Raw genomic sequence first — 25,780 nt, 5'->3', positions numbered from 1 at the left:
TCTTTGTTGTTGTTTTTTTGTTTTTGTTTTTGTTTTTTTTTGAGTGTTTAACAAATATCTCTGTTTTGTTCTTTTTAGGCATGTGGTGATATTGCACTTCCCCAGTTGAAGTTAGGTGTGAACATATAACTTAATTGGCCAATGGCATCTGAGGAAAAGTGGTGAATGTTTGCTCCAAGGGATAACATTAGGAGCCAGTGAACAATTTTTCATGTTCCCTTTCCCTGATACAACTACTAATGAAGCACGTATAGAAATGGACTCCCCTGTAGCAGAAATTCACCCTATACTTTTCATGAAATCTATGTGTTATGAGGTAGTTTACATTTACTTGATTTACTCTAACATTTGGTACAATAAGAAAGAAAAAGAAAAAAGAAAAGGCAAAGAAAAAGAAATGGAGCCCCCCTTCACCAAGAATCTTTGAGTGCATCCTCTCCCTCCAGGATATAATGTGAGCACAAAGTAAACGTGTGCTAATCCACTGAGGTATGGGATGCTCCCGGAGCATGACCTAGCATATGCTGATACTCCTCCGTAGATCACTTCAGTCACTGTCTGCCCAGATAATCAATATTCTCTTCTCAAATGAGCAGTGAAATGCTGAAATTATATTTGAGGTGGCATAAAGAAAGGTAAAGTCTCCTATTAAAAAATTTAAAAATGCCTCTATCTATAAACTGCTCTTTTTAAGTAACAGATACGTATAAAACTAGCACATTTGAAACCACATGGATGATAAAACTTTATATTCATTATACATTTTACTCTATGGGAAAATGATCCTTAGCATAAGCAAGAGCAGTTAAGAAGTTTTTATTCTAATTAAATCCACAGGATTATCAGAAGGGAACAGAACAAGAGACTGATTTTAGCCACACTTTAAAATTATATGATGGGTCAGCAGTGCTCAGAAATGAGCACTTTGTAAATAATCTCCTACAGTGATATGACTTGATATGTTTTCCAGCGACATTGAATTATTTATCATTTAATAAAATCTTGCTAAGTGGCCCCTCAAGCAGTGTTCTTAGTACCAGCGGAATACTGGGATAAGTAAGTGAGAGATCTGGTTCTCAAGGAGCCAACCTTCAAGTAGAGAAGGAGAAACAAATCTACATCAGTGGAGGCAACTGTACAGGGCAGGATGCATTCAGTAATATATGTTGACAAAAAAGAAAACAAAACGGTTCTGTGAGCTCATTGGCAAGGAATAGCACTATCTAGGTATCATAGAGATCTAACTGGAGAACAAGACATTGAAGGAGAATAATGAGGTAGTAAGCACTTTTTTCTCGTGCATATACGATACTCTCCTCTTCTTCTTTATCCTTCTTTATCGTCTACAAATTGGGATCTGAAACATGAGTAGAATTTTGATGGCCTGAATCTAGAGCAGAGGAGAGCTTTCCTGCAAGTATAAAAGGAGCTGGGGAAGAAGGAATTGCTGAGACAGTGGAGGTGGGGACGGGCAAGGGGAAATACAAGGCATATGCTTCTGCATATGGATTGTAGGAGAGTGTGAATGAAAGTCGAAAAGGTGTTGAAGTGTTTATCCTTCTGCTTTGTAATTATTTCTTGCAGACCTACTTTGTATGACAGACTGTATACTCCATGAGCTTCTTCATTCATTCTTGTCTCCCAGAGTAGCTTGGCGGAGAATAGCCTCCCACATGAAAGAAGGCCTGAGAGACATTTTTTTTTCTGAGTCCTGTTGCTTGCTCAAAACCCAGAAAAGCTGTATTGTGCATGGCCGTGATTTTAAAATATTTCATTTTACTACAATGAATAATTGGTGACGGTTAGACTTAGGCATATCTCCAAGGAAAGATGAGTGAATCAAAGGCCAGATGTGTGTACTAAGAGTAACAATCTGCCTTGGTCCTCTTGTTCTACATTAGGGTTTCATACCTGCTTTTAATGTCACCATGCTCTTTGGCAGCCTGATGAAGCCTGTTCTACTTCACAGAATAATATTTTAAAGTGCTTAAAATAAGATGCAAGTGTTACAGAGAATCTTAATCCTCCCAGGCTGCTATCACAAAATAACATAAGAAGGGTGGCTTCAACAATTGAAATTTATTTCCCACAGCTGTGGAGTCTGGAAGTCCAAGATCAAGGTGTGGCCAAGGTTGCTTTCATTCGGAGGCCTCATCTCTTGATTTGTAGGTGACAGCCTTCTGGCTATGGGCTTACGTGACCTTTTTGTGCTTACATAGAGAGAGTGAGCTCACTGTTCTTTTTTCTTATAAGAGAATTCATTGTGTTGTATCAGAGCCCCACCTTTATGATCATTTAACTTTAATTACCTTCTTTTAGTCCCTTTCTCCAAATACAGACATCTGGGGCATTCAATCTATGCCATAGAGGAAACTAATATACCAGCATATTAAAAAATATTAAAAATTATACTAAAATATATATATTTCTTCACTAACATAATATACAATAAGATCTACTTTGATTTGGACACAGCCCTGAATACTTGCCCAGGAGTAGCTTCCTGAAGGCTTATAATAAAGATCTTCCTTCCCTATTGGAAAAGATTTGAGTGGGAAGTCATTCTTGGGGCTGGTTTATTCTTGCTCTGAATATTGAATATTCTTGTTCAATGTCATTTTTTCTTTATATTTTATTTATTTTTGAGAGAGAGATAGAGACAGCATGAGCAGGAGAGGGCCAGAGAAAGAGGGAGACACAGAATCCGAAGCAGGCTCCAGGCTCTGAGCTAGCTGTCAGCACAAAGCCCAATGTGGGGCTCGAACCCACAAACCGTGAGATCATGACCTGAGCTGAAGTCAGACGCTCAACCGACTGAGTCACCCAGGCACCCTTGTTCAATGTCATTTTGATGATCTTAGCTTGAAAAGAGCTGTGTACCACCACTGGAGAGGAAAAAGGAATGTCATCCCTTCATACCTCATAACTAGGATTCACTCCCTGACTTTAGCCTACTACTCAATTAGCAGAAAATATTCCATTGCTTGATCTACAGCATTTTATATAATTATAGCCTCTTTTCATGCTCTTTCTTCCTTAAGACCCAAGGTTTAAAAATGCTCCCTCTGCCATGGCTTCAACAGTAATTGATGACCATTTAGGAAAATGATAGCATAGACTGAGGTACAAGGAGTAACCAAAGGTGGAGTTAATTTTCTGTTCCGTTTCTGAACCTGCAAGGTACTAGTTTTGTAAACAAGTTGAGTTTGTGACTGAATTTCTAGACTTAGGAACATTGATCAGGTAACAGAATTTTCCTGAACCAAATTATTTTATTTAATTATTTTCTGATGTCTCTTAATCGTGATCATCATTAATGCAACTAAGGCATTAATTAATTGATTAATGCAAAAATTGCTTGTTCAATTTTTTCTGTTTTTACCATAAAAAATACAGGTAACTCAGTTTTTCTGGGTGTTGAGAGTCTGCTTTGAGCATGAGGCAACTCATTTATTCAAAAGGTACTTTCATTAGCTCTTCTTCAAGAAATAAGAAAAAGGAGATGAAGCCAAATTGCTCTGCTTTTCTATTCATTATGGGAAAAAATGACTGAAGGGCTAGAGATTACAAGTATTGAACAAAATGAAGTTCTGAAATTATCTGAGGTTTTTAATCAAGCATTCTACCCAAAGCTCCATTATCGAGATGACGGTGGAACCCTGCATTGAGAAATAAGCATTCTTTGTTGCTCTTTCCAATCTCTGCATAGTCTCCCTTATAAATGCTAAATTATCTGTCTAATATGTCTCTGATAGCCTTAAAGTATCTATCAAATGTTCAAATTACATAAAATATTGAACTGCCAATTAGAATGCCTGTGAGTTGAGGTAAAGCCGAGAATAATTACAAGATGTGGTAAAGGTTATTAAGACTATTGTGAAGAGAAAAGGCAGTGGAGAAAAGGAATCAATATGGTTAGAACTTTACTTGGAAATAGTCCATATATTTTAACAGCATCATATTCAGACAAAAGCAGATGACATGGTTTTCTTATTCTCAGAAAAAGAATCAGGCAAACAATATCTGAGAGCCCAGATGCTAATTGCCAGCTTGTTGAGCAAAGTAATTGTGAATATTAAGAGAAGAGCAGTTTGGGGGAAATTGATGGGTTCTGGAAGATATGGAACCTTTCAAGGGAGGCAGTTGCTGCAGGCTATGGTCTGCTAATTAATTTTCAGAAATGCAACGAGATTAAATAGCTGCCCATATCTCCTTCTGTCCTTATTGGAAAGAAGCAAATTGGAAACAGTAAGCCAAGAGAAGAGAATCTTTGAAAAAATCAAGTTCTAGAAGCACTTTTGGAGAGAATACCTGTGTAGTCCTAGGTTGAGACCACTACTTTTGGGTCCCAGGATTTTATTTATTTTTTATTATCAAATGATTCTTTATCTAAAGTATTCATAAGTTTGTTTTTTACCAAATTTAACCAGTGGTGCACCTATGAATGATTGTTAGTTTCCTTTTTGCCTTTTTAAAAAAAATTTCTGAGGGGCACCTGGGTGGCTTAGTCGGTTAAGCGTCCGACTTTCGCTCAGGTCATGATCTCGCGGTTCGTGGGTTCGAGCCCCGCGTCGGGCTCTGTGCTGACTGCCAGCTCAGAGCCTGGAGCCTGTTTCGGAGTCTGTGACGCCCTCTCTCTCTGACCCTCCCCTGCTCACGCTGTCTCTCTCTCTCTCTCTCTCCTAGAAATAAATAAAACATTAAAAAAAATAAAAAAATTTCTGAACCAATATAAACATAAAGGTGACTTATGAAATATGTCTGTGGTCTTTGCAGATCATTTAGGTAGCCATACATTTTAAGGATCTGTCGGATTGAATTCATTTGTGTGGTTCATGTTGTTCTCCTCTTTACTTATGACAGGGACGCTGGAAGTAGCCGTGAAAGTGACAGTGCTGAGGGTTGTTGGCATTTCACAAACGCCTTAAAAACCTGTGAGTACCTCAAGGAAAAGCTTTTATTTGTTTTTACATCTGACTTTTATGTGCATAGCATACTAGTGAATGAAATACTCAACAAAGCCTGGTTATGGCAATAGACAGAACGGCGAGCCCTGAGGATCGCTGGCGGAAGGGGAGGCCCAGGTGCTGTCCTCAGCCTCTCCGTTCATGACCCTTTGCAGGACTCCGCCCACATCTTTCTTTTCACCACCTGTCATGGCTTCCTTACCCATACAATGAATGTACTTAGATAAATGACTTTTATGTTTCTTTTGGCTTATTCTGAACTTCCTAAATCCATTTAGGTGACAAGTATCACCGTGTTTCAAATGATACGGAGAACACAGGTTTACTTTGTTTTGCGAAATAACTGTAGATTTAGAAACTATGAATGGAATATGGGCAGGACAGTGGATTTGGGATGTTCTGGTTATCTCTAGCTACAGAAGAAGCCATCCCAAATGTAGTAGCATTACACAATTAAAATGTATTAGCATTATTATCTCTCACACTTCTACAGTGGCCTCAGCTAGACTCTTCTTACTGAGGATCTGTGGCGTAGTTACAGTCAGACGGCGGCTGGGCCTTGAGTCGTCCCAAAGGCTTCCTTACTCACATGCCTGATGGTTGATACCTTTCGGCTAGGACCTCAGGTGGGGCTGTTGACCTAGACACTTACATGTGGCTTTTCACATGGTGTAGGCTTCTTCACAGGTTGACGACTTGGTTCTAACCGCAAGTTAGCCAAGAAAGACGTTTCGAAGAAAATGTATTACATTTTTGCTCTAGTGTCAGAAATCACACTGTTGCATTGTAGCATACTGCTCATTAGGATCACATCACTAAGACTGCCCCACGCTATCACCATATTCATAGCAGTGTTGAAGAAAAAGATACATATATATATGTGTGTGTGTGTATATATATGTATATGTCTATGTTTATTTGTATATATACATATGTGTGTGTGTATATATATATATTCTTCAATTACCAGTTGAAGCTATTACACCCTGTTATGTGAACTATTATGCACTCCAGAGAAAAAGTTGAAGATGCTTGGATGAGCGCTTTGCCATTGATACATGTATATCTGACTAATGAAGTCACTAATACTAGTGAAGTTCCCTTTGTAACGAAATTATTTGTTAGGGAATCTTTAATTGGTCATAATTACACATTTTATATGATCTCAAGCCTGTGCTGGCGTCACATGCACTTTCATTACAGCTACATGTGTCACCTAGTTTGGCGTGCTAATGCTTTAAGTATTTTTTTAATTCATTTCAAAACTTTAAGCACTAATTGAAACAGCTGCTTTATTTGAACAGCACTTATGAAGTGGTATGTAAACAGGCTCTGCTTCATGTTTTTGTAGCAATTAAGTCCAATTTCATCAGAGAGTTCTTCTGTTCCACACATACTCTTCACCTGGGAGTGAAAGGGACTTCAAGCCTGGAGCTCCTGTTTCTTCCCTTTGACATGCACACACGCTACTGTGTCATCATCCTCAGCAACAAAGCGGTAAGAACACAACTGTGGCATGGGCTTTCATCATGGGCTGGCACTTTAATTGAATAATCAATGCAGGTGACATGAAGGCAGCTGAAGGTTCTCAACAGGTAACATAGATAACAACTTAAGCCTGTTGTTGCTAAACAAAGAGCTTCTCCTCACAAATAAGCAAAAAGTTACACTAGTTGTGGGTATACTTTATAACGGCTGCCTTAGGGGTACCTGGGTTGTTCAGTCGGTTGAGCGTCTCACTTCAGCTCAGGTCATGATCTCACAGTTTCTGAGTTTGAGCTCCACGGCGGGCTCTGTGCTGACAACTCAGAGCCTGGAGCCTGCTTTGGATTCTCAGTCTCCCGCTCTCTCTGCCCCTCTCCAGTTCATAGTTTGTGTCTCTCTCAAAAATAAGTAAACATTAAAAAAAATTAAAGAAAAATATAGTGGCTGCCTTAGAAAGTCCTGTGGGAGCAGACTGGCTGCATGCCTATCCTTGCTGTGGCTCTGTCTGTGTTAGCTTTAGGTATTTGCATAACAAATAGCCAAACACTGAGGGGCTTAAAACAATACACATTTATTGTGTCGTGTTTTCCACGGATCAGAGGTCTGAGCATGACCTAGATGGGTCTTCTCTTTAAGGTCTATTAAGTCTTCAATCAAGGGATCTACCACTGCTGGATTCTCCTCAGAGGCTCTACTGAGGAAGGAACCATTTCTAAGCTCTCTAAGGTTGTTGGCAGAATTAATTTTCTAGTGGCTCTAGCATCCGTGGGGCTTGCTTCTTTTTTTTTTTTTTAAGGAATTAAATTTTTTGTAATGTTTATTTATTTTTGAGAGAGAGAGAGTGAGAGAGAGCATAAGGAGGGGAGGGGCAGAGAGAGAGGGAGACCCAGAATCCGAAACAGCCTCCAGGCTCCGAGCTGTCAGCACAGAGCCCAACACAGGGCTCGGACTCACAAACCATGAGATCATGACCTGAGCCGAAGTCAGATGCTTAACCAACTGAGCCACCCGGGTGCCCCAAGGAGCTTGCTTCTTTAAAGCCGGCAAAGGAGAGAGAGATGAGTGAAGGAAAAGAGGGATGGAAGAACAGAGAAAGGGAGGAAGAGAGGCAGAGAGATAAAGACAAGACAGCCTTTAGAGGAAAGGTTTAATGGTTTTATCCCCTTCCAGAAAGAAATTGCCATGTGTTGACCTGAGGAGGGAATTTATAACCCTCAGAAGATAGCCCCAAATATATCAATTATGTACCAATGATGTACTATATTGAATGCAGATACAGTGAAATAATGGTAATTAGAAAGAAGTATTATATTGACCTGGTGTCTACAGAATCATTTACACATGAAAAATAATATAGCCTATTAAATTTGTAAAGAAAAGTGTAGCTGTACTTAAAATTACCATTTAGGAGGAAAAAAATGCCATTTTGTATTTAACATTATATATTAATGTTATATTTATATTTAACATTAGTTAAATCTTATTTTTTATTTTCCTTAAGAAGTCCAGGATTTAACTCAATTGCTCTACATGAAAATTTGTGAAAAATAGTAACTATAGTGTGACTAGTAGTTTAATCAGATGCTTCATAATCCCTTTTTTATATTTATTTACAATATAGTCCCAGAAAATGCTAGGGTTAATTGTCAATAGCATAGTAAGGAGGCTGATTGTATTATTTCAATTAAACTATTAGAATATTAATAATGTGTATGTCTATAAAATTTGTCTAAATTAATCAAAATATAATTACACTTATCTTGGCATCTCAGCTTATTGCAACACGTCTTTTGATTACATATATTTTGTTGTTGTCAGAAAAAATAGTAAGAAGAACAGTAATCATGATATTATATTGCTATCAACTAAGAAATAACGCCCTTAATCTAAAGTATTGCACTGAATTACAATGCCTTATGTGGGGAAACACATCTATTAATTTACACATTCAATTTATTGCTAATTATATTGAAAAATGCAATTACACGCTTAAATAGATAATCAGACATCCAAGTCCACCTAGTTAGCTCCTGTTCTTATTAAGTGTGTGATAACTGCTTTGCCATTAAGAACCACCTGTTGAAAACTGTAAAGTAATTAGGTCTCAATTTGATAGCTTTCCATGTGTAAAACAGAAATAGTTCTACTACTACCGCTATCAAGGAAAGTCATTAGTTTCATTTTGGCTGTTCCATTTGAACTTCCAAATAGAAAAATGAGATGACTTATATAATAGGTGTTCGAAAGTATAAACAGTTTACAAAACTTCTGTCAATGTTCATAGACATTCTTAGTTTTGGGGAAAACTTATAAAATCCCTAAAAATTCATGCTCTCCAATGCCAGAATTCTAAAGGCGTTTCTGCTCATGTGTGAATGGGGGCAGATGGAATGGATGAAGCTAGGGTAGAAACAAGACCCAGTCCTTGAGGAATTGCACCTGCTGGGAGGAGGGCTTGACAGACCCACACACAATCCCTGCATAGTACAAAGCAGTGTATTAACACAACCCTGGGGCTCTGTCTTTACCATCATGCCTGTGTGATCGTCTCCTCTATGTAGTCCTGGGTTCCCAAATAGGAAACCACCCATTATTGCTGCCATCATCCATGTGAGAAAGGCAAGTGCCGGAGGCCGCGCCGGCTCCGACAGGTCCAGGGGTCCCTGAAGGATGGACGGTGTCGGCGAAAGAGAGTGAGAGAGCCCCGAGATCCTTTCTGATCACCAGGCAGGCATCTCCGTCCTGTCGGTTTTGGTGTCTTTATTTATACGTTAAATGATAACATGACATCAGAAAAAGGAATTTTTACAATGGATAGCTCTTTGTGATAAGATGCTTTGGAAAGTGTACAGAAGCAGGTTTTATAGAAATATTCTTGCAGAACTATTGCAATTATAGTGAGGTTAAGTAAATCTTATAACTAGAGAATTAGGGTATTCTTAGTAAAAGACAGGATACATATTTGTTCTAAGTTAATAACGCTAAGGTTAGGTCATAGGTTAAGTGTATAGATGGGCTAAGAGTCATTCCGTCTGGCTCTCAAGTGTATGTTTTTGAGTTGGTTAATAAGTTGTTTGTGGAAACCTATTTGATGCTGAATGTGTGAGCACCATGGAGGCCCTAAATGTGTCAGCCTTTTGTTTGTGGGTAATGTTTTAGCTACTCTTATCTATCCTCATCCCAGCCACCTGTAAGGGAGGGTGTTTGCAGAAAGTAGGCCTTGGGGAAGGGGCTGCCGTACATCACCAATTAGAAAGTGTAAGTAGGGGCGCCTGGGTGGCTTAGTCGGTTTAGCGTCCGACTTTCACTTAGGTCATGATCTCGCGGTTCGTGGGTTCGAGCCCCGCGTCGGGCTCTGTGCTGACTGCCGGCTCAGAGCCTGGAGCCTGTTTCAATCTGTGACTCCCTCTCTCTCTGACCCTCCCTTGCTCACGCTGTCTCTCTCTCTCTGTCCTAGAAATAAATAAAAAACATTAAAAAAAAAAAATAAAAAGAAAGTGTAAGTATTAACTTAAGTTCTGCCTTTATCTGTACCTTAACTCTAAATTAGGCTCTTTGTCTCGGGGCCAGGCTCAGTTGTAATTCTTGTGTTCTTAACCCCCTAAGTCTTGGATCTGCAAGGCCCTCAGGAAGAGCCTTTTGATAATCATCCGTAGAGCTTTCATCTAAAATCTCTCTTGTAAAGGCAGGAATATGCTTTTCCTTATGAGGTATCTGTGTTCAGAATATTGTTCTGATATGGAATATTGTGAGGCCTGGTCAATACCAGCACAACACGAGCCAGTAGTAGCAGGAGATACCAGTTTTCATTTCTCATGGCAGGAGCTGTGCAAACACTGCCATTTCCTTGCTGTGACTGCCATCCATAGAGGTCGGTGCGGCTCCCGGCAGGCAAGGTCATCAAGCAGGGATCCTTGACCTAGAGCCTGTGTGAAGACTGGATTCCATCCAGTTGCAACCATTTGCTAAGTCCTAAGCAGCCCTCTTTCATCAACCCATGAGCTTTTATATGGAACCAAACTAGACTTCTTCTCCCCTCTGGGAGCGTTATCTTGCAGTCCTTCATTGTCCTTTTCTGTCTACAGAACTTGTCAGAACAAATAGAAACCAAAGCCCAGGTATTGTTGACTTGAGGACGGGAGTCAGCATCCCTGAGCAACTTATGGGGATTGGCCCAGTCCCACAACAGGGCTCCAGACACTAAAGAGAGTTTCAGCCTTGCCAAACAAATAACAAGTTGACAGAACAAGGGTGCCTATGGCCAGGTAGAAGAACTGGGAAAGCCTTCTTAAAGATTGATAGTCTACAGCAGTTTAGTCTAAGGCTAAATCTTACCAGTTAAGTATGTCGTATGACAGTCTGTCCATCTCCCTTATGTTTGCATAAGTAAGTAGAACCACTCATCTGACTTTTTGTCCCTCATTTCATTCTCCCCAGTCTTCTCTGTCTTTCTCTCTCTGCTGCTGCAGAGATTAAGCTGGCAGTCTCTATCGTGTGGATTTTAAAAATTCTCTAATCAAACTACAACTTTTTTCAATCATTACTATGTAGACTTTAGCAATACTGGTTTTTGTTTAATCTTATTGACTATGAAAGTAAATAAATTTTGCTAATATCTTTACATAATTTAAATTTAGGCAAACTAATGTCAGTTTTATGAAAGTTTTTTTTTATATCTGGTGGGGCTGAGTATTATTTGAGGGTGGTTTCTTTTCTTTTACATGATTTTTAAAGGCCAGCCACATTTCATTCACCTTTTGATTTTTCATTCAGTTTGTTAAGACTACAGTTCTTTAAGGTTATACATTTTTTTTAATGTTGATTTAATTTTGAGAGAGTCAGTCAGAGCATGAGTGGGGGATGGGCAGAGAGAGGCAGAGAGACACAGAGTCTGAAGCAGGCTCCAGGTTCTGAGCTGTTCGCACAGAGCCGGACACGGGGCTTAAACCTACAAATCACAAGATCATAACCCAAGCCAACATCAAGAGTCGGCTGCTTAACCAACTGAGCCACCCACCTGTCCCCCCCCCCTTTTTTTTAGTTTATTCATTTTGAGAGGGGGAGAGAGAGAGAGAGAGAACAAGTGGGGAGGGACAGAAAAAAATCCCAAGGAGGCTCCATGCTGTCAGCCCAGAGTCCACTGCCAGTCTCGAAACCCATGAACCGTGAGATCATAATCTGCGCCAAAATCAGGAGTCGGCCACGTAACCAACTGAGCCACCCAGGTGCCCCTACAACTTCATTTTTTGTCGTTGCTGTTGTTTTGGTAACTACACTCCTCCCCATACCCCTGAGTTTTCCCCAGGGAAACAGAGAGAAGGTGAAATCCCATTTGGCCAATAAACACTCTGCAACATTTATTAATCTTATGATGTCTGCTCACAGTATGGGAGCAGATTAAGTGAACTTTAAACTCTAGATCATTTTGGTAAATGTGCACAAAACTACACATAGTTTGAGCCCCCTCTACGCTGCAAAGCCTTCTCCCACTTCACCCACCCTGCTTTCTGTGAAACCATCATCCTGCAACTAGCCCTGCAGTCTTTTTCTTTTTTCTGTTTTAATTTTTAATGTTTATTTATTTTTGAGAGAGAGAGAGAGAGAGAAAGGGAGAGTGAGAACATGAGCTGGAGAGGGGCAGAGAGAGGGAGACTCAGAATCCCAATCAAGCTCCAGGCTCTGAGCTGTCAGCACAGAGCCCAATGTGGGCCTCAAACCCAAACCCTGAAATCATGACCTGAGCTGAAGTCAGACACTTAACCAAGTGAGCCACCCAGGCGCCCAAAGCCTGCAGCCATTTTCACGACAAACATGGGAAGAAAATGAGGAAGACAGTGAAATTTTAGTTGGATAACTTAATTATGTTATTATAATCACTGTTAATGAAAGCAGGAAGCTATTCATCTTTGCTTTAGAAAAAGCACCTCCGTAGCCAAAACAAAGAGTAAATTAAGAGTTAGAGGAGGAGACTGGAGATCCAGAGACTGGCTCAGAGACCCTTGCAGTGTGTGATACCACGCCACACCACTCTCTTCTCTCTCGCCTTCTGCTGCTTGCATACTAGCAGTAAAGATGTGAGCAGATGTGAAAAAGCAGCGGTGAAAGAAGAGGTGATGTTGGATTTGGAGGAAGGAGCAAGGGGACAAGAGAGAACTGCAAAAGTGTTGATATGAAGAGCAGTCTTGGGGCGCCTGGGTGACTCAGTCAGTTGAGCGTCCCACTCCTGGTTTGGCTCAGGTCATGATCCCAGGGTGGTGGGATTGAGCACCACTTCAGGCTCTGTGCTGGATGTGGAGCCTGCTTGGGAATCATATTCTCTCTCTCTCTCTCTCTCTCTCTCTCTCTCTCACTCTCTCTCTCTCTCTCTCTCCCTCTCCCTATCTCCCTCTCTCTCTTTCTCCCTCTCCCTTTCCCCCACAACCCCAGTCACACACACATACTCTCCCTCTCTCCAAAATAAAATAAAAAAAAAATAATATTAAAAAAAGATGAATTTTTAAAAATATTTTTATTTATTTCTAGGAGAGAGACAGACAGACAGACAGACAGTGTGAGCAGGGGAGGGTCAGAGAGAGAGGGAAATACAGACTCTGAAACAGGCTCCAGGCTCTGAGGTGGCAGTCAGCACAGAGCCCGACGCGGGGCTCGAACCCACGAACTGCGAGTTCATGACCTAAGCGAAAGTCGGAGCTTAACCGACTAAGCCACCCAGGCGCCCCCAGAAAAGATGAATCTTAATGACAGTTTGCGTGATGTTCACATTTGAAGGGAAGCAAATTTTCATTTACTTAGCAAATTCATAGCAAATAAATGAATAGTAATAGAAGCTGTTCTGAGAAATACAGCGATAAAGACAAAGAGAGATTGTCAGTCTCATTGCCTCAGTAACTTATAGAGTCTAGGCCCTGCTTCCTGTATTTGACAAGAGGTTTTTGTACAATATACCGTATATTTTTATTAAACAATTCATATTTTGTGCCATTTAAATACATGTTATTTCTCAAAATGTCTGTGGAATAATCGCTCAGGCATTCAATTAAGACTGTTAAAATTGTGTTAAAGATCTCTATACATTTTGTTTTCACCCTTACTGAGCCTTCTAGAATAATCATCCTATGAGGAATAGTATTTTAAAAGAATAGCAATTATTCTTACTGATCAGTTTCACCTTACAGTTATGGTAACATCAAAGAGCCACCTACAATGATAAATGTTCTCTAATGTATGAATCTAACATTTTAAAATTTTAGCATAACTGGCACATGCCTGTTTAGCCATCAACATAATACAACATTGTTTGGCCAGTTCAAACCAATAAATGATAAAACCTAGCAAAATCTAGGCCCAAGACTAGAGAATAAGTAGAATTTTAAGACCTGCGAAACAGCATGGGGGTTTTCTGTCTAAAATGTGTGTTTTATTTTTCCCCTGAAGATTAGGGTTGTTTGTGTCTGGAGGGCATCCATGACATGTCCAAGGTTACCCGGCTAATTAGTAGCAGAGCTGGGATTAAATCTTTTTTGTCAGTTCATTGTTTGTGTTCCTCATTTCTGGGTCACTAACAGTTGGTCGTGTAAATCAGCATGCAACTGTGTTTTTTGAGGACTCCATTTTACTAGATACACAGGAAGAACAAAATATCTTTTTGAGGGTTTCTCACAATGGACAATGGGCTTTGGCATCCTTCTGGAAAATATAACAGAAATGCAAGTAAACATCCTGACTGTAAAATATGAAATTAAGGACAGAAAGGAAATGTAATAGACTCCTGGAATAGCTCACATTGACACGTGTCTGTTATGTGTCAAATCATTTCATTTCGCTTGTCAGACTCGGAATGTACGGGGCTTCTTCGCTTTAAAGGAGCTCTTTATTGCATTTGTATTCCTTTCCTGGTCTGATCTTACTGCCAGAAGAGTACAGGGAAATAATTAGATAATACTGCAGTTGACTTTCCTGAACAATTTTCTGACACAGGCATTATTTTCAATTATATTAAGTGTCTTTTTAATAAAAAAGAACACTGAAAGTGAACAAGTTAGACAAAATAATTTTTGAGAAACGATGATAGATCATCTGTATAAGATGTGGCATTAAATAGAATTGATAAATGGAATTGAATAGAGTTTTAGTTACTGATATTTCATGGCTAGGAGGCTTTTTATCATTTCTGTTTAAGGGAAATATTCTGGCAAATAGCACTTGGCTCGTTTTGTATCAACTCCCATGTGCTGATACTCATTTTCCGCAAGCTACAGGTCATGTTTCATTCAGGCACACATTTAAGAAAACCTGTAATTTTGATAACTCTATGCTCCCTGAGTCTAATTTCTTATGAATACTCTAATTTGGGCAAAACAACTGATTTTTTTAGATAAAAGTAAAAGTGAGAAAAAAGTAAAAACTGAATGTATTGTTTTCTCTGGACGCTGTTGAACCTTTGTACTTGAATTATCATCGAAGATTTCATATCAGTAGTATTGATCACTCGTATTTGAAGTAAAATACGCACACACAGAAAACACAGTTCACATGGCTAGCTTGGATTTATGTTTGCAGAGTACAAGGTTGATTAGAAAAAATTACGCTGTGACATGTTCATATAATGTACTGTTTATTACCAGGAGTGCATGAATTTAAATGCTAAGGAACTTAAAACATTCAAAGTTCTCCATATTTCTTTTATAGCATGAACTGAAGATAATTATGGGCCATAATTAATAAAATTCTATGGAACATTATCATATGAAAGTAAATGACAGTTAATTTTATTATAAACAAATCCCAATCAGGGAGGGATAGTGAAGTTATAAATAAATTGACCTCACAATCAGAAATAATTTATTCTTGTATTTTTTCCAGATTCCCTTTCAGTGTTTGCCATTTCTCTTGTTGTCTAGGATGTTTACAGTATTTTGGAGTATGTATTTTTATTATGTGATCAATTTTCTTTGCTATCATTCATGTACACTCTCTCTGGAATAGTCTCTTGCACATACAGTTAATACTGTTTTAGGATTGTGCGGCAGTTCAGACCAGTTACAGTCTCAGCTTGGAAGCAAAGTTTGTTTCCTTTTGCTTTCTTAGTAGTTCATTGCATGCCTGTTGCAAGGCTGTTCTGGCAGAAGGTTCTCCATTGTATGGCTTAGCCCTAAATTTGCCAATGTTCATTTTTATTGATCTTCTCAGGTCTTGACCCCACTCGAGGTCTCTAGAGTCAGACCTGTGTTTTCACAGTATCTTCCGGTGATTTATATGTCATGAAAGTTTGGGAAGCCCTGCCCTTGGAGAATGGTCTCTCTCCATTTAGATCAATCTCTTAAGTGCCTAGCAAGTGCTAGGCAAAGGTAGGTTCCTCATTTGTGTTACCTCTTTGAGTCCTTACCACATCATTACTATCGTTCTACTTCTTAATATATAATCATTTTAAGGCCTTTATTATGGAAAATATAAAATACAGTTGTAGAAATAAAACTGCAGTAAATCACCCTGTTCCTATCTCTCCGCTTCGACAGTGCAGGGCCTAACGCGTTTCATCGTTATAATGATCCAAATCCCAATTATCACATAATTTTGTCCACAAATAATTCACAAAGTGTCTCTACAACAAAAAGATTTTGGGTTTTTGACATAACCATGATACCACTGTTAGTAAAAATATTGTAAATTTTTTCTTAACATCAAACCACCACACATTATTCATATTTCCCTGATTGTCTCATGAGTGTACATTTTTTTTCTGTCATTTCCTTTGTCTTTGTTCAAATTGTAGGGGAGGAAGAATAATTTTTACTCTGCCCTTCTGAATTATTGCCTGAGACTCTTGTAATAAAAGACAAATTAACAAGAAAAAATCCCGACACTTAATTACATGGCTACCTCCTATATACATGAAAGATACCGGAGGAAAAATGAATAACTCCTCAAGGTAGCTTAGAATTCAGGCTTAAATACCATCTAAATGGGGAAAGGGAAGAAGGGATGTCGGCCACTTCCAGGAGATTAAATGATTTTCAGGAAAGATGAAAGGGCCCTTAGAAGAATAGAAGGGAGACATGATACTTTGTGAATAAGTTTGTCACTGTACACTGTCAACTTCTAGTCTTCTGATAAAAGTCACTTCTTGGTTGATGAAACTCTTAGGAAGGGAATTTATGACATTTGAGTTTCTTTTGGAGGATCTGTCTTTATGCAGATAAGTCGAGTTCAAAGAAAGCCTCTTCTCGCATTTGCGATCTTTCAGGTGCCTACAGATCAAAATTATCAAAGTACCAAGACAGCACATTCTGGGGTGACATTTCCTGCTTCCCTTCAGAATCAAGATCTAAATAATATTCATCCACTGGGATTATATGATGTCTCTTACAAATCCCTCTCTCCGCTTGCTTTTCATTTAATCTCTAGATTTCTAAAATGTACTCTTTTTTTTTTTTTTGATCATCCCATTTTACAGAGGCCGGAACTGAAAGTCAGAGATATAGTAAACTTGCCTGAAGCTTAGTAGCTACTAAATGGCAGGACCAGAGTTGTAACCAAGCCAGTCCACCTCTATTGATCTTTCCTTTTATCGTGTTGCTGCCCCTGCACTGACCACACATTTATTTTCACTCTCTTTGTTTAGTCTTTTGTATTTCTTGCCTAATTCCTCTAAAAGGTCTGCAGACCCTCCATATGCTCCTTTTGAAAGCTTGCACTTTTAAATATAGACACTTGGAGACTCTGACATCCTGCAAAAGTGATGTCACTCCCCTCCAACAATAAATTACAGGGTGAAGGAAAAAATATTTCTTACTTTCTTGATTGTTTATGTGATTTAAGGTAGCAGTCTACCAAGGATATTTACCCTTACAGAGATCAGCTGCTGTCATTGCTGTCCTGGAGCCTTTTTAATCATCTTCCCTGCTCTGGGTGCATACAAAGTTTCCCCCACGCTGTGGGAGGGCTATATTTAAGACTCACCTCTCGCCCCTCATTTAGGGCTTACGTTGCTTAGCAATGCACAATGCATAGATATTTTTATAGTATACAGATTTTTCTCATAGCAGAAAAATTTATCCTATTTTTTCTGAGCTTTTGAAATTTAATATCATTGTGTGGTTGTGTTTTAGATTGGAGAATTAATTTACGTTGTGGAAGGAAACGGTACGATCCCATTGCCTTCCAACTTCCACTCAACGGATTCCTCAAATACCCTTGACTACAGAAGTTCTCCAGAGGAAGGTAGAGTATATGTGTGTTTTATTTCATTTAAAATGTCAAAGGATGGGACTGTTCCTCATGTAGTCATCCAAGCATACTCCTAGCAAGTTTTTCCGAGAAATAATTAGGTTTTGGAAGGCCTCATTTTAACTTTATTATGTCAACCTCCATGGAATAGAGCACCTGTTTAACAATGTCAATGGTGATTTTTTTTTAAATCCTTATTTTTCATCCTTTGGATAAATATTGAAATTTGGCATTCAAAGGTATTTACTCACAAACTTTTCAGTTTCCTGAATAATTTGGAAACCACTGCACTCTCAAATTATATATATTATAACATATTACCTTAACTTGTACCTTGAATTTATACCCTACTTTTTAAAGTGTAAGGTTGTTAGTGAAAGAAAAAGACAGTTCTTGCAAGTCCCAGACAGAGGTCTTTACATTTATTTCTACTTCCCTTACCTTCTAATCCCTGGTAGCACAATGATTGCTTAATGTTTCAACATGCTGGTATTTCTTTTTTCTTTTTTTTTTTTTTTTTTTTTTTTTTTTTTTTTTAGGAGAGAGAGAGAGAGAGAGACAGCGTGAGCAAGGGAGGGTCAGAGAGAGAGAGGGAGTCACAGACTGAAACAGGCTCCAGGCTCCGAGCTGGCAGTCAGCACAGAGCCCGACGCGGGGCTCGAACCCACGAACCGCGAGATCATGACCTAAGCGAAAGTCGGACGCTTAACCGACTAAGCCACCCAGGCGCCCCAACATGCTGGTATTTCTATGAAGGAACCCTTTCAGTTCTTTGGAGCATTCTTTTTAGAGATACCAACAAAATATCTTTAATTCCTGAAGACTTACTCTCGAATTACTGAACTAGAACTACTCAAAATGAGTTACCTGTGTTACTCTGGTTAATGAAGGCCACACCTACAGTCTTATATTTCCAACCTTCCAAGTCCATCCTGAGTAACATGGTCAAGGGCATAAGTGATCATTGCAGCCTTGCATGTTTTTGCTTCCTCTAGTGTTAAGTAAGGAGAATCCAGTTCTGTATTTGAAATGTGAGCTCCGTCAAATCTTGGATGTGGACCTGAAGTTGCCACTGACTAATGAAGCCAAGGAGAAGGCTTTGGCTTTTGCTGCACAGCAGCAGATGTCGGATGTAGAGTATGAGCGACGGTCAATCACAGGCACTCTGGCAAGCAGTAGTGTTCGCGTGGCCGTTGCCCTCCTAGGGCTGACGAAGATTGAGGTGAGAATTTTGGATGGATGATGCACTTAAATTATTCTCCTTTTAAAAGTATACAGACTTGTTAATCATAACATTTTGACATAGAGAAATGATGGCTGGTTTTCCCCCAGAAAGATGGCTCGGTAGCTTTTTTTTTTTTTTAACCACATTAAATAAATCTGAAACAAAGCGTTCTACTAATGTTAGCATGACTGCTAATTTTAGTAGTAATACCTAGATTACTGGTAACTTTGCATGCTAGTGATTTTAGGCATTATGGTGGAGTCACTTAATTCACAATTGTTCTCAGTTTTGATTACATATTAGAAAGCCCTGAAGAACTTAAAATAAGGGAATGGGGTGAGGAGGAACGTATTCTAAACATTGTCCAGGATATTCTATGCATCCAGAGAGGGTCATCCCTGCTGTCAGACTACCAGGCTGAGAATCCAGACTCTGACACCTTCTACCTGTGTAAGCGTGGCCTGATTACTTAAAAGTCGTCGGTCTTCAATTTTTATACTTTTCATCCGAAGATACTGGTAACTGATGGAAGTGAAGTGAGACAATTATGTAAAATACTTACCACACTACCTGGTATATAAAGTGCTCTCCATGTACGGCATTGTTGTTATTGTTACTATGGAATCTGTTATTTATCTTGAACTCTATTTATAAATGAGGTTCGGTACAGTCTAACCTCCACAGAGCTGACAAAGTGATTCTTTTAAAATGTTAACCTGGTCACATTGGCCCCCTGCACAGATTCCTCAGCTGGCTCTCCAGCTCATTCACAATACCCAACATCCATAGCATGCTCCTCATGACCCTCCCGAACAGTCCCACCTCTTCCCTGATCGCACCTTCTCCACTGGAGCCCATTCATTCATGTCCCTCCCTCAGCATAGGCCTCCTTGCAGATGTTCAAATGCCCAGGGCTGGCTCCCTGTGCCCTATGCACTTCTGAGGTTAATTTTCCCTAGACATTACAGGCAACTTCCCCTCAATTACTTCCGGCCTGCTAGAATGCTACCCCTGAGATTATGCTTGGATTTTTTGTATTTGTTTTAAAAATTATTTTGCATTTTTTTAAAAACGTTGCTGATGTCAACCAGGAACTTTCCAAATCCCAAATTTCCTTCACCTTTCCCTATAGATAGCATTTATCACCTGACAATAATATATTTATTTGTTTACTCATTGTCTATCTCCAGCAAGGGAATTTGTGCCAAGGTGTTTGTTTAGTTAACTCTCATATGACCAGTGCCTAGAAAAGTGTCCTGTACCAAAGGCAGTCACTAAATCTTTGATCAATGAAGGAATAAATGGTAAATGTGTTCATCCTTGTTTGAAAATTACCTTCATTTACATATATTGCAACAAAATACTTGGCATTGGAGGGATTTCTTTTTTTATTTGTCAGAATGCTAGCGTCAGTACAGTATAAGCACAGATCTCCAATATGTACTGATGATATTTGAGGGATGAGCTGGACTGATTAAGTTCTGATTAGCTCCAAAGTATCAAGGCCTGAGGTTCTCACGCCCTCTGGACTGACCCATATACGCTTTGCATTCACAAGGCTGATGGCTCTTTTTAGCTCATACCAACATGCTTGCTTCTGTGAGAGAGCAGTGAATTTGGAAAGGTTTTGTTCAACTTTCAGTACAGTATTACAGTAGAAATGTTTGATATGTGGCCATTTCAAATTTTAACCCTATCACAGTGTGTTCTCTCGGTCCCTCTTTCCTTTTAAATTTACTTTCTTCATTCTTACCTCTTATCAAAGCATTTTATTTAAATGAGAAATGCTAGAGGGAGATGGATTTTGTTGGTAGATCTCCTTTCTGTTTTTTATGCATGTATATAGTTCCTATTTTTCTCCCTCTGTTTTTATTTTTTAATTTTTTTTGTTAAAATTTTTTTAATGTTTATTTGTTTTTGAGAGAGAGAGAGACAGAGTGCAAGCAGGGGAGGGCCATAAAGAGAGGGAGACACAGAATCCAAAGCAGGCTCCAGGCTCTAAGCTGTCAGCATAGGGCCCGACTTGGGGCTCGAACTCATGAACTGAGAGATCATGACTTGAGCCAAAGTCAGATGCTTAACTGACTGAGCCACCCAGGCGCCCCTTTCTCCCTCTTCTTCTAGTCATCTCTGTAATCCACACATTTTGTGCTTATTATTATATTTATCAAAATACATTTTACATTATTTTTATATTTACCTATTTCTCTAGGATTGTGGATTCCTAGAAATCTAAAAATTGTTGTGGTGTGTTTCTATTTACCCAAGATCGTCTTGTGCATGAGAGGTACTCTGTCTTTATTTAACTGAATTGAACATGAGCTTGAACAAACAAGTAACACTTTCAACCTGAGGTCTTCATGACTATCCAGGCTGCCTCATAGCCTGGTTTTTCACAGTCAGAGTCGTCTTAATTACTTACCCTTGCCTACCTCCCGCATTTGCACGGTGGGCATCTGTATGTGTGTACTTCTCCCAATTGGTTGCTGGAAATAACAACAATAATAGTAATAATAATAGTTTATGAACAAGCCTTGCCTTTTTTTTTTTTTTTAATTTTTTTAATGTTTTATTTATTTCCAGGAGAGAGAGAGACAGCGTGAGCAGGGGAGGGTCAGAGAGAGAGAGGGAGTGACAGACTGAAACGGGCTCCAGGCTCTGAGCTGGCAGTCAGCACAGAGCCCGACGCGGGGCTCGAACCCACAAACTGCGAGATCATGACCTAAGCGAAAGTCGGACGCTTAACCGACTAAGCCACCCAGGCGCCCCAAGCCTTGCCTTTTTTTAAAATTAAAATTGAAATGTTTTAAATAGCCTCTAAATTTAAAAATTAAAAGTTTTTTTTTACCTGAAGATTACTATTTTCTTTGTCTGTGAATATCACACGTTTTTTATTTCAGCCCAAACTTACCAGATGCACAAAATTACTAGAGAAGGGTTGAGTGTGCCAGTTTAAGAAAACCAGCTGCAGCAAATCAGAACTCACAGATGCATCTTATTGTGCTCATCCACCTCTATTCATAAAGGGTGCTTTTCAAGTGCAATTATCAATGTACTCTTGAAATATAATAATGCTAATAATTTTTACAGCAGAACAGGAAACAAGATTAATTTTAAAAAGACTCTCTCCTTATATACTATTTCATACCTTTTTTCCAACATGCTTTTAATGTGCATTTTGCAAATTATTTCAATGACCCCATGGAGAAACGTAGAGGAGGTAGATTCCTCTTATAATACCAAAAATGAAATGACTGAGGCATAAAAAAAAAAGGACTTATGTTGCCCTCACAGACAGGGTAGCAATTACAGCCCAGATCATTGTAGAGACATTATTGTATTTTAAAGCTGAGAAAAGAAATCGAAGACACTCAGAGACACGTAGTCCAATCTCTTACAGACCTGCAAACCCAGGCCCTGAAATAGTAAGATGATAGCCTAAGGTCACACCACTGATTTGTGACGGAATAGAGATGGACCCAGGTTCTTACACCCTAGTCCATTACTCTTTTCCTTCCCCTGCATAGTCTCCAGATGATATACTCACTTCATTATTCAATGAAATTGAATAATGGAATAAAAGTCTAAAATGTGCTGTTATAGCATAGAATAACTGCATAAGAAAATCTAAAATCATCCTTGGTATAAATCTGTTTAGAACTAAATCTAATTGAATAAATGTAATTGCTTTTCTACCAAAGAAAAGTGACACATCTATTTTTTTTTTTTTGCTTCACAACCATGAGGAATTTGAATTTTTGAAATATTTATAGAATAATAGCAATATGATATATCTACTGTGAGAGATAGGATCTTTTGTCAGGAGTATGAATTTCTACCACTTCACCACCTAGCACTCATTTATTGAATTCATATTCTGTTGGCCATTAACAAATCAACTCTAGTGATATACACAGAGATACTGGAAAGATTCAAAACTTACAGGGTAGTTTCCTTATATAGTCTATTAACTTTTTCAAGTTTACGTATTAAAAGCCATGCTACATATTCTGTGATAAATGGTAGGAAGAATCATTTAAATTTTGAAATTTAATAATAGGTTTAAAAAGGAAATCTGGGTGCATGGGTGGCTCAGTCAGCTGAGTGTCTGACTCTTGATTTCAGCTCAGGTCATGATCTCATGGTTCATGGGATCAAGCCCCGTGTCAGGCTCTGTGAAGCCTGCTTGAGATTCTCTCCCTCTCTCTCTCCACCCCTTCCCCACTTGTGTTCTCTCTTTTTCTCTTTCTCTCCTTTTCTCTCAAAATAAATAAATAAACATTAAAAGCAAGGAAGTCTAAAGATCTCCTTGGTGAGGATTCAGAAGAGTAAAGGGAACGGTTTTTGTATTTGTATAATTTAAGTCATGGAGTAATTCTGTTAATACTGTCAAAGATAAAGAAAGCTAAATACTAGTTATGCCAATGAGGACAGACTATTCAGTGACTGTTGCAACAAGGAGAAGGATTCAACATGAACTGAATTTAAATTTGTGCAGAGGAAACTGAGAGTTTTAAAGGGAGGATGAGAAACTAAGGAGGGATGATAGCTGGTTACTTAATAATATTGAGCATAATCAGGGAAGTGTACATTTATAAGTGTGAGGGGGTTGGTCAATATGATCTGGATTTGTTCATTGATGCTTATCTGCAGGAGAAATGAACTTCGAGGACCTTTATAACTGGAGGTAGTGATGCACATTAAAACGCGGTACCTACCTGGCTGGGGTCACTGTCTCCTTGAATGTTTGCATTCTGAGATCCTTGAGAAGACAGTCCTGGGTGGTAGAAAACTTACATCTCAAAAAGGGGGAGAATGCAATGGGTGGAGGAAGAAGAAAGGATTTATAATAACAAGCTTTTTAAAGTAACTGTTCAGGGGCGCCTGGGTGGCTTAGTCGGTTAAGCGTCCGACTTTCGCTTGGGTCATGATCTCGCGGTTCGTGGGTTCGAGCCCTGCGTCGGGCTCTGTGCTGACTGCCAGCTCAGAGCCTGGAGCCTGTTTCAGTCTGTGACTCCCTCTCTCTCTGACCCTCCCGTGCTCATGCTACCTCTCTCTCTCTCTCCTAGAAATAAATAAAACATTTAGAAAAAAATTAAAAAAAAATAAAGTAACTGTTCAAAGAAAGAACTGAGGGGTGTATCTACTTATCACCAGGTTTTGGCTGGAACAAACAGTATATTCTTATGGGAGCATTGAGTTCCCTCATGTAGACACTTTAAGGGGAACCAGGATCATCTTAGGGATATGGCCTTGAATTGTTAGAAACTATGTCAGTGCTTATTCAAGTCTGCTTTGTGTGTGTGTGTGTGTGTGTGTGTGTGTGTGTGTGTGTGTGGGAGGGAGGTAGGGAAGGGGGTAGAAAAAATCATTTATACTGAAAATCTACAGTTTCTGTACGCCAGGGTTGAGGCCTACTGGGCAGAGGCTTTGGAGGACTCTAACTAGAGTTTGGCCAAGAAGAGAGTCTATGTCAATATATCATGACTTAATGACTTAAAGATATAGAAGGCAGGTGATATATGTTTAGATTAAAGAGCTAATTGCTGATGTGAATAGATAATTTGTTAACACTGACTAGAAAAATGAACCAAACACAATGATAAATGTAAATGAATTAATTTGGTTTTTAATTGACGTGATTTTAATTTCCAAAATAACATAGTTGATAAAATGTTACTTTGTAGAAAAAAATCCTTGTGGAGTTCATAGATAAACTCAGTGAATGAGAAAATTGCTAATGGCACTCACATTTTCTTTTGTTGAGTAATGATAGTATGACCACGATCATGATGATCATGGAGACAGCGATGCTACTAATAGCCAACATGAGCATTCAACATATGCTCCAAGGACGTGAATTTTGTTTTCGTTTTAAATATTCACACCAGGGATAGGCAGTGTATATTATCACTGCCCATATTTTGCAAATGAAGACTTTGTGGCTTTCATTAAAGCCTGACCGAGCTTGCTTAGAGTTGGGTTATGAATGCAGGTTACTCTGCCTTCAAGTGTGCATAGTCTAACCATTGGGCTCTACTATGTGGTTAGCAGTAGAGCATCCAAATAAAAAAAAAAAATGATTACTTACCTCTGTGCTTTGCCTTGCTTGGTTCACACGTTGAGAGCCAGCTTTCTCTTTAGTTGTTATATAAGTAGTGGCTGAAGGAACTAAAAATATCAAACCTGTGTAAAATGTATGTTTGGAATGGGAGAGGCGGAAAGAAAAAAAGGTATGTTTGGATGTCTGTTGGGGGGGTAGAACCTAATTTTATACATAAACATTTATATATATATATATGTACACACACATATACTCACAAAATTATCATTAGCAAAAGAAAGGGGACTAACTGTACTTTTTTTTTTTTTTTTTTTGACAGAGAGAGAATGAGCAGGGGAAGGGCAGAAGGGGAGGGAGAGGGAGAACCCCAAGCATGCTCCACACCCAGCAAGGAGTCACAGTCTCACAACCGTGAGCCAAAATCAAGAGTCACATGCTCAACGGACTGAGTCACCCAGACACCCTTAATTGTACTTCTGTTGAGAACTAGACCTAATGGGTTAGATGTTAAGCAACACAGGGATCAACTCAAGGAGGGAAGTACTTTCTCAATGCCATTCACCAGGGGAATTGGTTTTTCCCTATAGCAATGAATTCTTCAGCACTGAGAGGATTACATCAAGGGGCATTGAGCATCTCTTAATAAATGATGATTCCATTGATTGTATAAAACATGTTAGTGTTCTCTTCCACCATTTAAATAATACCGTGTCTAAAGAAATTAAAAAATTCAATCCATTGGTTGATTTTTTTCACAAATAAGGGATGTAAATACATAATGCTTGTGTGTGTGTGTGTGTTTTGGAGGTAAAG

The 25,780-nt window shown here is 39.0% G+C and overlaps 1 protein-coding gene across 1 annotated transcript in view; it reads left to right on the top strand.

Moving 5' to 3' along the window:
- CFAP47 (cilia and flagella associated protein 47) overlaps window positions 1–25,780 on the top strand; it is a 500,885-nt gene that overhangs the window by 253,167 nt on the left and 221,938 nt on the right. The window contains exons 41-44 of the mRNA XM_039256279.1: window positions 4,864–4,934; window positions 6,319–6,464; window positions 17,561–17,672; window positions 18,674–18,900. Coding sequence (XP_039112210.1) covers window positions 4,864–4,934; window positions 6,319–6,464; window positions 17,561–17,672; window positions 18,674–18,900 — 556 coding nt within the window. The remainder of the gene's footprint in view (window positions 1–4,863; window positions 4,935–6,318; window positions 6,465–17,560; window positions 17,673–18,673; window positions 18,901–25,780) is intronic.

Source organism: Hyaena hyaena, unplaced genomic scaffold, assembly GCF_003009895.1.
Source record: "Hyaena hyaena isolate Hyena2069 unplaced genomic scaffold, ASM300989v1 scaffold_12, whole genome shotgun sequence".
Taxonomy (NCBI): Eukaryota; Metazoa; Chordata; class Mammalia; order Carnivora; family Hyaenidae; genus Hyaena; species Hyaena hyaena.
Note: the sequence above shows the minus strand (reverse complement) of the source record. Positions and strands in the feature narration are given on the sequence as shown.